This window comes from Tursiops truncatus, chromosome 1 (genome assembly GCF_011762595.2).
Source record: "Tursiops truncatus isolate mTurTru1 chromosome 1, mTurTru1.mat.Y, whole genome shotgun sequence".
NCBI classification, from domain to species: Eukaryota; Metazoa; Chordata; class Mammalia; order Artiodactyla; family Delphinidae; genus Tursiops; species Tursiops truncatus.
In genome coordinates this window covers 123,409,148-123,424,680 of record NC_047034.1, presented here as the reverse complement: position 1 = coordinate 123,424,680, position 15,533 = coordinate 123,409,148, and the positions used below count along the sequence as shown (strand labels likewise).

Genomic DNA, 15,533 nt, shown 5'->3' with positions numbered 1-15,533 from the left:
TAATTACATAAAAGAAAAATCTATGCTCAGGACACAGTTCCCAAACCACTGGATTTTTCTTTTATCTCTTCCTTTTTTTGGGGGGTGGGGGGCCATGTCCTGAGGCATGCAGGATATTAGTTCCCGGACCAGGGATCAGGGATCGAACCCATGCCCCCTGCAGTGGAAGCATGGAGTCCTAACCACTGGACTGCCAGGGAATTCCCAACACTGGATATTTTAGGAAGCACCGAGGGATCTCTGGCCTCTTGGATCTTGGCTGATAAGTTCAGGGGTGGTGGGTATAAATCATTGCTCTCAACGTTTCCAGTTATTCATGGGAAAATTAATGTACATAGTACTTCATCAATGGATTGTGTGGTTTCAATTGTTTTGTTTATATAGTATTTACTGTTCCCAACTCCAGTGGCTGGGGCATATCCAACATTTAACACAGGTAATCTGAACTGAGTCTTAAAATAAGAACATAATATATGACAACATGAATAAAAGTTTCCTACAGAAGAAAAAAAGTCTAAGGTATAGACACTTGTATACATTGAGGAAATTTGTTTTTAATTCAAAATAAAAAGCATATTAACAGGCAGAAAAACATTTGAAACCAAGGCTCATGGGAAATTTAGGATGGCTATCCAACCTAAATTCCCTAAATGAATGATTCATTCATTCAATCAGTCTTTTAGCAAATATTTACCAAGTGCCTATTATATGCCAATTCTAAGTACTAGGTCCTGGATATAAGTAGTGAGAAGAAAGATTAGTGAGAAGAAAGATAAGATCTTGCTATCAGAGAGCTCCAATATTAAAATATAATTAAGTAAACTAATAAATAAAAAAAGCTAATGATAAGTGCTCTGAAGGAAATAAAGGTGTTATGACAGTTGTAATGTAATACAAGTGAGCTGAGGTGGAGGAAGAATGGCACTGTTTTAGCACTATTCCTAGTAACAGAAGGAACATCTACATTAGCAGGAAATTATATCAGAATAAAGTAAAATAAATACAGAAATTCCACAAAGGTGTTTAAGAAAGTCTGCTAGTAATATATAAGAATATATGTACATGAACATTTATTTTAGGATTATTTATAATGCAAATATGAATATCCATCATGGGAGAATGACTGACTAAAGCATGATGCTTCTATATCCCTGGACTAATAACATGCAGGCATTTTTAAAGAATAGAGTCAAAAGGACAAAGGAGCCACCTGAATGGTCAGCCATTGGCCAAATTTGAGAAACTGAGCATCAAAAAGAATAATGACTAGTTACAACACATTAAACAAAAAAAAACTGATAGGCCCATAATGACATCAAAAAATGAGAGGACAATGAGTTCTCCTTTATAGAAGAATGACTGCTAATAAATGTAGAAGAAATGATAAAACTAGAAAATCAGCAATAACAACAATGTAATAACTGATACAGGCAAAGGACCCCAATGAATGCTAAAGTCACTAGGTAAAAGGCTATGTGCTGGGAAATAAGATATTTACTTAAAGTATCATCCCAAGATTACTTAATAAAATGAAAAGTGTTCCTTTACAGTAGAGATAGCTGAAGATCATCATCTCAAACAAGTGATCAAAACTTAGTGGCAGGGCTTCCCTGGTGGCGCAGTGGTTGAGAGTCCGCCTGCTGATGCAGGGAACACGGGTTCGTGTGCCGGTCCGGGAGGATCCCACATGCCGCGGAGCGGCTGGGCCCGTGAGCCATGCCCGCTGAGCCTGCGCTCTGCAATGGGAGAGGCCACAACAGTGAGAGGCCCGCATACCGCAAAAAAAAAAAAAAAAAACTTAGTGGCAGTAATAGTGGGATAACTTAAAATTATGTTTCCTAATGTGATACAATATAAAGTTCATAAGCCTCTGCAGTATTCTTTCCAGAAATGTTTAACCTGAATCTAATAAAGCATCGATACTTAATTTTTGATTCATAGAAAAAACAGAGTATAAGGAACAAGTTAAATAACATTATGAGAAAATAATCAGGCAAAACTGAGATGGGAGACATTCTACAAATTAACTGGGGAAGACACTTCAAAAAGTCAGGTACAAAGGAAGGGGGAAAAAAGGTGGGCAAACTTTTCTAGATTATCTGAAACAAACAACCAAATGTAATGAATGAATCCCAATCAGATCTTGATTCAATATAAAACACCGATAAAAGACATTTTTCGAACAACTGGAGAAATTTAAATATGGATTGGATATCAGATATTATAACAATATTATTATCTTTCTTAGGTGTGATAATGATATTTTGGTCATGATAGACAATGTCCTTATTCTTAGAGATGCATGCTGAAGTATTTGGTGGTAAAATGTCATGATGCTTACATCTAGTTTTCAAATGTTACAGCAAAAATAGTAAAAAAAAAAAAAATATATATATATATATACATACACACATATAAAACACTAAGATAAAGAGAAAAATACAGCAAATGATAAAATGTGAACAATTATTGAAGCTAGGTAGAGAGTATTTGAATGCTCATAGTGATGATCCTTCAGTTTATCTGTATATCTGAAATTATTCATAATAAAGCATTGAAAGAAAAAAAGGAATAAAAAAGACAAATATTAAAAACAAGAATGAATTTAAGTCATCCCAATAGACTGAAAGAAATGTCTACATTGCACTGCTAAATCATATATCTGCTCAATGGAGAAGTATATTATGATCACATGTTTTTATAAAGGAATAAATAAAAACTACACATATGAATGTGTGTTTAGATACATACACACATATTTGTATATAATAATAAGCATGGAGAACAGTATGGAAGAATACCTAGCAGGCTGTTAACACGGATTACCATGTTTAATGGGAGAAGGGGGTTAATAAGGAGAGAAGATGATAGAGAGACCAGCTAAAAAGAATTTTTTTAATATATAAATAAATAAAATGGACCCTCTAGAAGACCTAAATAGACATTTCTCCAAAGAAGACATACAGATGGCCAAAAAACACATGAAAAAATTAACATCAGTAATTATTAGAGAAATGCAAATCAAAACCACAATGAGGTATCACCTCACACCGGTCAGAATGGCCATCATCAAAAAATCTACAAACCATAAATGCTGGAGAGGGTGTGGAGAAAAGGGGGCCCTTTTGCACTGTTGGTGGGAATGTAAATTGATACAGCCACTATGGAGAACTGTATGGAGGTTCCTTAAAAAACTAAAAATAGAACTACCATATGACCCAGCAAACCCACTACTGGGCATATACCCTGAGAAAACCATAATTCAAAAAGACACATGCACCCCAATGTTCACTGCAGCACTATCTACAATAGCCAGGACATGGCAGCAACCTAAATGTCCATCGACAGATGAATGGATAAAGAAGATGTGGCACATATATACAATGGAATATTACTCAGCCATAAAAAGGAACGGAATTGGGTCATTTGTAGTGATGTGGATAAACCTAGAGTCTGTCATACAGAGTGAAGTAAGTCAGAAAGAGAGAAACAAATATCGTATATTAGCGCATATATATGGAATCTAGAAAAATGGTACTGATGAACCTATTTGCAGAACAGGAAAAGAGGTGCAGAAGTAGAGAACAGACTTGTGGACACAGAGGGAGAAAGGGAGGGTGGAACGAATTGAGAGAGTAGCATTGGCATATATACACTACCATGTGTAAAACAGCTAGTAGGAAGCTGCTGTACAGCACAGGGAGCTCAGCTCAGTGCTCTGTGATGACCTAGAGGGGTGTGACGGTGGGGGTTGGGGGGGTGCGGGGTGGGAGGGAGGCTCAAGAGGGAGGAGATATGGGGATATATGTATACGTATAGCTGATTCACTTTGTTGTACAGCAGGAACTAACACAACACTGTAAGGCAATTATACTCCCCCCCAAAGAAAAGAATCAAAAGTAAATAAATAAATAAATACATAAATAAATAAAATGGACACTCTCCTAAAGAAACCTACCAGGGGGTTTTATGTAAATATGTGTTTGTGTGCATAAATAAAGAAGTAGGGGAACATGAACATGGATAGATATCTACAGACTTTGTATTTCATGATAAACTTTTGAGTGAAAGGAAAAACATGGCAAAGTACTAGATGCAGTGATTCAACTTAAGTAAAAACAAACTAAGCCCCTGTATTACAAGGAGGAAGGTGTGCAAGGATGCCCACTAGGCTATTAATGTTAATTACATCAGAAAAAATGTAGGAGAGATGATGCTTTTTATATACATCTGTATACTGTATTATTTCAATTGTTTCATCAAGCATGTATTAATAACATAAAATCATTAAAGAAAAAATATTAGTTTAAAAATATTGAAAAGGAAGATGCACAACAGTATCTAAAGCAATATACCAATTGCATAAACTAAGGTATATAACTGGTATGATTTATATATACATTAAAGATGTCAACCGTTTTCTCATACGCCACAGACCTTGCCACAGGCCTTTTGCTCACATCACAACTCAACTGATGTAGAAATGAGCAACTAACGAAAAGCCAGAAAATCATAGATATGCCATGATCTCTGACCTAGTCTCATACATTAAAAAAAAAAAAAAAAAAACTGGAACAATCAAATGCCTTCTCTCAGCAACTGTAACAATGAATAATAAGAAAAAAAGGCAGTTAACAATCAGGCAGTAAGGCTTAAAAATGCACAAATGCGCCACAAAGAAGTTATGACTTGAGGAGTCTAAACAAAATGAAATTATGATAAACAGAAATCACATATAAATATACCAGAGCTATACAGGTGACAAAATATAAAGAGAGTGAATGGGATAAATAGGACAACTGGGAACAAAACAGAATATTCAGAGAGACCCTTATGAAGATGAAAAATCAAACTAACTCTAGACTTATTTCAGAAAAAAAATGGAAAACTGCAGTTCCAAAAAATACTGATAATAAATTAAAAGTTGCAGCAACTGGTTTGAAGAATTTTTTCTGATGTCTAACCAAAAGAATAAGAATTAAAGGTTAGTCTTCTAGTTCACCTCCTAAAGATTCCTGAAATCTTTTAAGTATAATGTTTTTCTCCATTTCAATTCAAATCCATAGTTGAAAAACTTGCCAGCCAACATGGCAAACATGGTCAATAGACTCAGAAATTCAGAAAAAATCAGACTTCAATGGTGAAAAATAAGGTTATTCAGTAGGTTAAGATGACTGAGAGAAGTAAATAAAGGTGTATAGGTCATAGGGTATCTCTCTTTAATTCAATCAACAAATATTTGAATACCCTGGGAATTTTTACTATGTTTACAAACAAGTATACAAACAGAAAGTGCCCTTCAACAGTGAAGTCACTAAAGGCATAGTATATCTCTAAAGGAGAAGATAAAAGTGGCACAGATTGAACAATGGTATAATGTAAAATTGCTTTACAGAATTAAGTATAAGGTAGATGTTTTATCTTCCACTACATATTTCAATCTCACTCCTATGCAACCAAATATCAAAAATATTAAAAGGTCAAAAAAAAAAGCAAAAAAGAGTATTCAACTGGAAAAATGTAAATGGAAAATTATAAATTGATCAGTATATTAATGGCTGTACCTACTCTACATGAAAAAGACTCAGGAAGAGCAAATACTGACATTATTTGCAGATCCTGAATCATCTAACCAAGTTTTTCCCAAAATATGTTCCACAGAACTCTAGTTTCTCAAGATACTTGTGAAAAAGAGAAAATACCAAATAACTATTGGAACAATGACTCTATATCCAACAGAAGGCTCCAATTCAGAAGGTCACAATGAATATTAGCATATCAAAAGTTCTAAGAAGGTCCACAATAAACAAAACTGCTTAAAACTTAACTCACTATTTTCAGAATCAATTTGACCTGGAAGCACTATTTTCCTCTAAAAACTTATCAATATCCAATGAAACTAATTCTGTGAAACACATTTTGGATAGGCTGATACAATCCTATGATGAAATCTAACAATACCGCTACTGAAAATTAGAACACTTAGACCTAGGATGGTAGATATGTTTAATTTCATATTCGAATCCTGGCAAATCCATATTTACTATTAAAGTGCTAAATTTAGAATAGCAATCAGACTTGGCATCAAATTAACTATATTTTCCACAAAAACAGGAGGGAAGCACGATGCATGTTAGCTAACTTTGATTTAGACCATTTCCTTTTTGAATGGTTCACAGTGAAAAGAGAGCAAGGCAATTCACCATAATAATCAGGAATCCAGGCTCTGGAACAAGATACTCCAAGTTCAAGTCAAAACTCTGCTACTTTACCCTGGGAAAGTTGCTTAACTTCTCAGAGCTAACTTTTTCATCTGTAAAATAGGGATAATAATAGTATCTTCCTCACATGGTTGTTGTGTTAAATGAGTAAACATACATAAAGCCCTAAAAAAAGCATCTAGCATATTGTAAATGAATACATTCCAGTTATTTTCTAAAGTTCTGATCGAATGTTCTTTGAAAGAAAGCATAAGTTTTAACTGCTCAAATTTAGCTAACTATATCTGATATCTTTTCACCAAGGTATCTATACTAAAGATGACTATCATTGTCTGCCCTGCCAATATTCCTGATAAACATTCTTCCTCTGTATTCCTGATTTCCTCTTCTACTCCCAACTCTCACCCAAAGCCAGCCAAGCTAAAGCTAACTTCACAGGAGTAAATATATATCCCAAAGTCAATTCATGAGATTGCCAGTCACTCATCACTGTGACTTGGCTCGACATGAACTAGACCAATCAAACTTTTTGTTCAGAAATTCAGGAACCTAAGAAACTGAACTACTTGGTGGAGAACACTGAAATCAAAGCCTTGAAGGTTTAGGAACCTAGAACAGTTATTTTGGGTCATGGTCAATTTCACTAAACAGAAAAGTCAATCAAGAAAAGGGAGAATATTTTATATATATATATATATATATATATATATATATGTGTGTGTATACACACACACACACACACACACACACACACACACACATATATATATAAAGAAAGAACAGCAGATGCACCATAAGAGACAGACAGATGATAGATGATTGATAGTTGGACAAATAGATGGATATACATATCCGAAGGGAAGGAAGGAGGAAGGTTGCGGGGGTGGGGGTGGGGGCGGGGGAAGGAGGGAAGGAGGGAGACAGAGAGGAAGGAAGGGAGGAAGGACAGGGGGAGGGAGGAAGGGAGAAAGGATCGCTGATCTCCCAGACTGTCTTGGTTACTACTCTTCCTGAGACATAGCTAGTCCCCATAGCTTGAATTTCTATAATATGTAGCACCTTAATGAATCTCTCTTTACTTAAAAGTTACTTGACTGGGCTTCCCTGGTGGCGCAGTGGTTGGGAGTCCGCCTGCTGCTGCAGGGGGCGCGGGTTCGTGCCCCGGTCCGGGGGGGTCCCGCGTGTCGCGGAGCGGCTGGGCCCGTGAGCCGTGGCCGCTGGGCCTGCGTGTCCGGGGCCTGTGCTCCGCAGCGGGAGAGGCCCGCGTACCGCAAAAAAAAAAAAGGTTACTTGATTGAGTCTCTTCCTTGTAAGAAGGAGAAAAAAAATAACATAACTAAATAAAGAAATAAAGATTTGAGCCCCCAATTTATGTAGTATTAAATTTCCTACAAATCATATGCTTCACCTAAGCACAAGAACTTAATAAAACCAAACCAACAAAAGAATTTTTTTTCAACAAAGCAAGTTCTAGTAACATCCTTCAGATCATCATACATTCAGATCAAATGTTTACAGCAACAGCCACATCACACTATATAACAATAATAGATGTTCATAATGATACAGCTAGATCATCAGAAAAGTGTTAACAAAAATTAGCCTGTTTAAAAATTCAAGAGTATATGTTTTCCAAAGATTTTTATCAAACACATCCAAAATTTAAAAATCTAGCACTCAAAAGGTTGCCAATCAGCTATCTGGAATCCTCACTTTCCAGGGTTACTGGGAATCCAGATAACTAAGACTTATTGCATCTAGGAATAGCCTTAAAAAGTAGATCTTTTAAATCACCTGTCTATGAGTTGTTGCTTTCCTTTTTTCTTTTTGGAGAATAAATAAGTACTAACTTTTTATTATCATCTACCATAAAAAATCTAGACTTATGAGTTTAGATATATAAAATAGTCCATATTAAAGAATCTTATAAAACTCTTTGAATATTAAAAGTATTACAATAATTAATAAAACTTAATATTTGGAAACAAGAGTCTCCTGAAATTATACTTCCTTGATAAAATAACCAAACAAGAAAAAAAAAAAAGCTTCAAAAGGCATAAAGATTAGTATAAGACTTCCACTAATTCTTTGAAAAAAGTGCTATGAAAAATGAGAAAGTATTTGTGTTTTTTAATATACTGAATCCTAAACTCAATTAGCACATCAAATAATCAGGCAAATTTTTTAAAACTCAAAACGTAAAACTCATCTTAAAATATTTAAACTGACTATACATGAGTGAAGTTAAACAAAAAAAGAACATATTTACTAACCTTTATTTCCTAACATCACAGCAAGATGTAAAGGAGTATTTCCTAAAACAAAAGCAAAAATAAATTAAATTAGTGTAGAAACATCAGAAAAATTATTTTAAGGTGGTTTCAGCTCCTTCAGAAATTTCACTGACAAATTTTAAGCAAAAATAATGTGACCACAAAATGATCCTGCTTATGTGGCAAAGTGAGGGTCAGAGGATGCCATGCTTTCTAAACACAAGGTATCTTACTCCTCTTCCCCCCACCTCCCGTAAAAGGTTTCCATTTTGCTTTTGGGATTTCTTCTCCAAACAGATGTCAGATTCCTTTGCTGCTAATTTCTCTGTTATATCAATCTTTGTTCATTCATCACACAATTTAAGTACCTTACTATATATATACTCATCCTTGCTCATAAATATCAATAAGTCCCAATCCCAGTCCTCAAGTTTTAATAAATAAAATGAAAACACTAACTGGAAAAAATATATGCACCCCCCCATGTTCATTGCAGCGTTATTTACAACAGCCAAGATACGGAAACAACCAAAGTGTCCATCAACAGATGAATGGATAAAGCAAATCAGTGTGTGTGTGTGTGTGTGTGTACACACACACACACACACACACACACACACACAGTGGAATATTATTCAGCCATTAAAAAAAAGAATAACATCTTGCCATCTGTAACAACAGAGATGGACCCTGAGGGCATTATGCTCAGTGAAATAAGTCAGATAAAGACAAATATTGTATTATCTCATTTATATGTGGAATCTTTTAAATATATATGAATATATATATATATACTGAGAATGAACTGGTGGTTGCCAAAGGTGGAGAATGGGAGGGTAGGCGAAATGGGTGAAGAGAATCAAAAGGTACAAACTTTCAGTCAAAAAAATGCCACAGGGATGTAATATACAGCATGACTATTATTATACTGCATGTTAGAAAGTTGCTAAGAGTAGATCTTAGAAGTTCTCATCACAAGAAAAAAAAATATTTTGAATTATGTATGGTGATGGATATTAACCAGACTTCTTGTGGTAATCATTTCACTATATACAAACATGAAATCATTGTTATACACTTGAAAGTAATAAAGTGTTGTATGACAATTATACTTCAACTTAAAAAAAAAAGTATATTGCAAAGATAAACAATTTCTTCTGTCTCAAAATGCTAAATCCTAGGTGGGTCTGTAGAAGATACACATTTTCTGTTTTACTAAAAACAGTACCTTGTTAATCTAAACATTTATTTTGTTTCTGATCAGCTCCAGAAAAAAAGAAAAGAAATCCACATGTATAAGTATCAATTTCCAATTTTATTGGTCTAGAATAAGATCATCTTCCACCTTTTCTAAATATTGAACTATTTTCATAAGTTTGCATTCACATTCTATGACAATTTATCAAAACCAAAAAGCAGTCATAAAAAGTAAACAAACTTGTTGACAAATTGGTGCCAGAAACAAAAGCTCAACACTATGCCAAAACCAAAACCTTTACTTTGGATTATCATTCCTAATTCCCACCTCTTTTCTAGTTTAAGTTCTCATCACCTTACCTGAATATCTACTGCAACAACCTTCAAGTCTCCCTGCCTCAAGTTTTGCCCCATTTCAATCTCCTCTCTATATTGGAATAATAATTTTAAAACAAAAACTTGACCATGTTACACTTAAAAGGCTGGAAGTGGTCCATATTTTATCCTTAAAATGGCATAAAAGGTTCTTGAGATATGTCCTTACCTTCCTTTCTTCTCCTATTTTCTTCTTTACCCTGTATTTCACCTGAACTGCATACAATAAATTCTCCAATAAGCCAGGTTCTCGATATTCACACATTTTATTAATCCTTCCTAAATATTCCTTCCCGATCTGCCTGGCAAGTTAATACTCACCTTTTAGGGCTTAGCTCAAACATCACCTATTCACTGAAGTCTTCTCTAGACAATCAGATGTTCCTCTGCACTGCTCCCAAAGCTCTCTATACCCATCTTTTTATTGCAGCACTTTTCACACTAAACTGTACTTTAAATTTTTTGTGTAAACATCTGTCTCCTTCATTAGACATTAACCTCAGGATAACTAGATACATATTTTGTTCATTTATGTATATGAAATGCTTCCAATACACATCTAACATTCAAAATAGTCAATAAGCATTCGTGAATGAAGGCATAAGAAAAAGTTCTGACTATAGAGACAAACCTTAAAAATATCAAATAGTTACAGAAACCTGATCACTAAAACGCGACAGGCATTACCTTAGGCAAGGGTTGCAAACTCAAATGTTTCCATAATTAAGTAATGTAATTGTAAAACTTTTGGTGTTATTTTTCCTAAATGTTTACACGAATACACTTGTAAAACCATCTAGCCTTGGAGTTTCCTTTGAGTGAACATTTTTATTACGGATTCATTGTCTTTAATAATAACAAGAGTACTTATGTTTTCTAATTCCTTTTTGTGTGCATTTTGACAAATTAAATTTTTCAGGGATTCTGTCCATGTCATATAAATTGCCACCTATTGTCATACATTTTGTTCACAATATCCATGATTTTTTAATGACATTAAAATTTATGCAGATGCCCCACTTTTCATTCATATTTGTTACTTGTGTTTTTTCTTTGATCAGTCTGAGGTTTATTAATTTTATGCACTTTTTTAAAGAACAAAGTTTTGGCATGTTGCTACTTAATGTCTGTTTTAATTCAATAATTCTTGCTCTTTTATTACTTCTTTTCTTCTATGTTATTTGGGTAAAATAGACTCAACTTGGGAAATAAAGCAAGTTAAGTTGTTCTTTTTCTAATTTCTTGAAATAGATTCTTAAATGTTTGATTTTTTTTACCATTTCCTAGTATATTTACCTTTTTATTAATAATTTCTAGTTTACTTACACTGTGATCAGAGAACAGACTCAGTATAATCTCAATGAAACATGTTGAGAGTTGCTTTATGGTCAAGTTTGGTCAATTTTTGTAAATGTTTTCTGTAACCTTGAAAAGAACATGTATCTTAAGGGTTTTGGGTACAGCATTTCATATAAACCTACTAGATCCAGTTTGTGTTGTTCATATCTTTTACATCCTTACTGGTTTTTTGTCAGCGTGTTAAAGAAAGAGGAATGTTAAAAATATCCCACTGTAATTGGGGGTTTCTATGTCTTCTTGTACTTCTAGCAACTTTGCTTGATATATTTTCAGCTATGTTACTAAGTACAAATCAAATCCTCATACTTTCCTAGTTCAACAAATGATTTTCATCTTGAAGCACCTCTCTTTATCTCAGATGTTTTCTGCTTTAAAACCTACTATTATGTTAATATAACTATTCCAAAATTTTTGATTGATATTTACATGGAATACATTTTTCACTCCTCTCACTTTCAATATTGTTATATTTCAGATGTGTTTCCAACTGTATGTAGTTGGGTGTTTTTTCATACAGTAAGCTAATATTTGTCTTTTAACCAGAGCATTTAATCCAGCCTCATACGTTATACTTACTGATATTATTGGAGTTTAAATCTACCATCCAGCTTTGTGCTTTCTATTTGTCCTGCTGGTTCCATGTTCCTTTTTCTCATCTTTCTTACCTTCTTCTAAATTGATTATTTTCATTATTCCATTTTGGTTTTTTATCTGTGGATGGAAGGTATATATTTTATTTATTTTACTATTCTTTTAGTAGTTATCCTAGAGATGCACTGTCCCATATGGTAGCTACATGTGGTTACCGAGTATTTGAAATGTGGCTAGTCTGAACTGAGATGTGCCATAAGTGGGATTTTGAAGACTTAGTATGAAAAACAAGAATGTAAAATATCTCAATAATGTTTTATATTGATCATCATGTTAAAATAATGTTTTGGATATTTTGGGTTAAATAAAATGTAGTATTAAAATTAATTTCACCTACTTCTATTTTATGTGGCTATTAAAAAACTTAGTTATAAATGTGGCTTGCATTGGCTTTCTATTAGACAGCACAGCTCTAGAGTTTACAATATGCATCCTTGATTTATCAAAGTCTAATGTTAAATGGCACATTCCCTTCTTGAGAGCAAGTCATTGACCTTAGAACACTAACTTCATTCCCTCCATCCAAATTTATATGCTGTTATCTAGTGCCATGAGTCTTTATTTGAACCTTATAGAATCAATATTCATTTAAGATTTCTTACCACTTTTGTTGCTCTTCATTCCTTCCTACCTCTCTAGCCTTCCATTAGAATCATTTTTCTTCTATCTGAAACACATCCTTCAGTATTTCTTTTAGTGGTGGTCTGATAAGTGAATTCTCTTAGGTTTTTGATTGTAAATGTTTATTCAACTTCTGAGGATATTGTACAGGATATATAATTCTTGATTGGCTGTTATTTTCTTCAGTATTCTATGTAGTCTTATGGTTTTCTTTTTTGTTGAGAAGTCAGCTGTAGGAATTTCTACTGATCCTTTTAAAGTAATGTGACTTCTCTGGCTGCATTTAAGATTGTTTTTTCAGCCATTTCACTCCAATGTGGAATCCTTTTTTTATTTTACTTGGGTTGGACTTGGGTTGTTAAATCTCTGAATTGGTGTCTTTCATCAATTTTGGAAAATTCTCAGCAACTGTCTCCTCAAATATTGCTTTAGCCCCATATTCTCTCTCTTCTCTCCTGGGGTTCAATTAACATAGAACTACTCTTACCATTTTTAATTTTTAAAAAATTTCTTTCCCTTTTTCATTGTAGATATTTTCTCCTGACATATTTCCAAGATCATGAGTTCTGTCTTCTTCAGGATCTAAACTGTATTAAGCCCATTTATTTAGTTTTTAATTCAGTTATTATATATTTCCATTTGAGAATTTCTATTGAATTATTTTCCAAATATGTTACTTCAATTTTCATAATTTCCAGTTCTCCACTAAAATATTCAAACTTGTCTCTCATCCCCCAAGAACATAATAAACATTGTTATTTAAAGTCTCTGTCCATACAAACTACTATATATAAAATAGATAAACAACAAGGTCCTACTGTATAGCACAGAGAGCTATACTCAATATCTTGTAATAAACTACAATGGAAAAAAATCTGAAAAGGAATATATATATGTATAACTGAATCACTTTGCTGTACACCAGAAACTAACACAACATTGTAAATCAACTATACCTCTATTAAGTAAGTAAATAAATAAAAAATAAAGTCTGTCTAGTAATAATTACAATAAATGAAGCTCTGATGGCTCTGTTTCTCTTATTGCTTCTCTCTGGTTCTCATTCATGTTGTCTAGTTTCCCTATAATGCTGGTCATCTTGAATTGTATGCTGAACATATTTAATTAACTCCTTCTGCAAAAATCTTGAAGCCTAAGAAACAAATTCTACAGAGACTTTTATTTGCTTCTGACATGTGGCTGGGGGTACTAGACTAATCCAGGGATTGACATTTTTTTTCCGGCCCTCACAAATGACTCAAAGCTATGCTTCAACCTATATCAGAGCTGATTTACCTGCAGTTCAACCTTATTCCTAAGCAGCTCTTCAAGTTTCCATCCCCAAAAGCAGCATGTTTAAGAGATACCCCACACCTGGTGGGCCCTGACCTCCATCTTTTGTCCTCTTAGCTCACCAAGGCTGTCTAAGTACTGCTCAGCCTCTTAACTGCTTCTTCTGGATTCACAAAAGCTGCTGGGGAAAAGTAACCTCAAATGTTAGGTTTGCATCTTTGGATTTCCATCTTCTGCCAGATCTTGGCCCAGTATCCCTTCCTACCTCATTAGCTCTCCAATGTCCTTAAAGTAGAATATTTTATTCTTATTGCCTTCTAAAGAAGAGTTGTCCTCATTATCTAGTTCATCATTACTAGAGGCAGAAGTTCTACTTTGATTTTATGTGTTAACTTTTCTCCATCTTCGTTAATAATTTGCTTTCTATTTTTTTATACTCTTTTGATTAGTGCATAAAGATGCAATACTTTTATGAGTGCTAATGATCATAACTTCTATCAAAATATAATTACTCTCTTAGCACTTTTAAATCATTTTTACCTCAAATTCAATTTTATCAGCAATTAATCTTGAGGATTCATAGCTTTCTTTTCTTTACCATTGACTCAACAATAAAATCTCCATTTTTCACTATTCTCCTTCAAGTATGTGTGAAAGTCCTTTTCTTCCCTTTTAGTTAGTAGATGTCATCGTTGTTACTTTTGGAATTTCTTCACTACTCCTTTCTCTTAGTAACAAATGCCATACCTTAAGTACATGAACCAGGGAAGACACATGACACAAACCCAACTAGTCTGATACCTAATTAGAAAATAGTTTCAGGGAAGGGCACAATTCCCACCTGGGTCAAGGTTCTTTTCTGCATTTTTTTCTTTTTTGTACTTGAGCCAGTGAGGAAAACTGTCTCTTGCCATTGGAACCTTAGTACTTTAAGGTTCTGAGTATGAGACTGCATATTCTCTACCATATAGATTAGCGGGTCTGAATCAGGGACAATTTTATCCCCCAGAGGATACGTGGCAATGTCTGGCACATTTTTGGTTGTCAAAACTGGGGAGTGGGGGGTGCTAATGGCATCTAGAAGGTAGAGGCCAGGGATGCTACTAAATACCTATAGTGCACAGGATAGGTTTCCACCACACAGAATCATCCAGCACAAAATGTCAAGTGTAGAGGTTGAAGAACTCTGACATAGAAGAAAGCCCAACTACAAGAGGGAAGAATTAAATTCTACATAACACCAGATCTAACAAATTGTACAATACCCGCCCCGCCGCCAACAAAAGTCCTGATGATACTGCAGAAAATCTGGATACAATCATGTCACTATTGTCTCCTACCCTATCATCTTCAGTTATATGAATCAATAAATACTTTGGGGCTTAAGCTAGTTTGCAATGAGTTTCTATCACTTGTAAATCCAAGAATCATTACTAACACAATATGGGAATATAAAGCTTTATTTGACACAATCATACTTTTGGAGATTTCTGTTTTTTAAGTCCTGTGGCTTTGCTTTTCTACTTTTTTTTTTTAATTTGGA

At 34.1% G+C, this 15,533-nt stretch overlaps 1 protein-coding gene across 4 annotated transcripts in view; it reads right to left on the bottom strand.

Annotated features, from left to right (window-relative positions):
- Positions 1-15,533, bottom strand: part of ANKRD13C (ankyrin repeat domain 13C) — an 80,638-nt gene that overhangs the window by 47,539 nt on the left and 17,566 nt on the right. For 2 of the 4 annotated variants that reach the window (XM_073788408.1, XM_019919842.3), the window contains exon 2: positions 8,495-8,536. The exons of the other annotated variants lie outside the window; for them this stretch is intronic. In XM_073788408.1, coding sequence (XP_073644509.1) covers positions 8,495-8,536 — 42 coding nt within the window. The remainder of the gene's footprint in view (positions 1-8,494; positions 8,537-15,533) is intronic. 4 annotated transcript variants of the gene reach the window in all.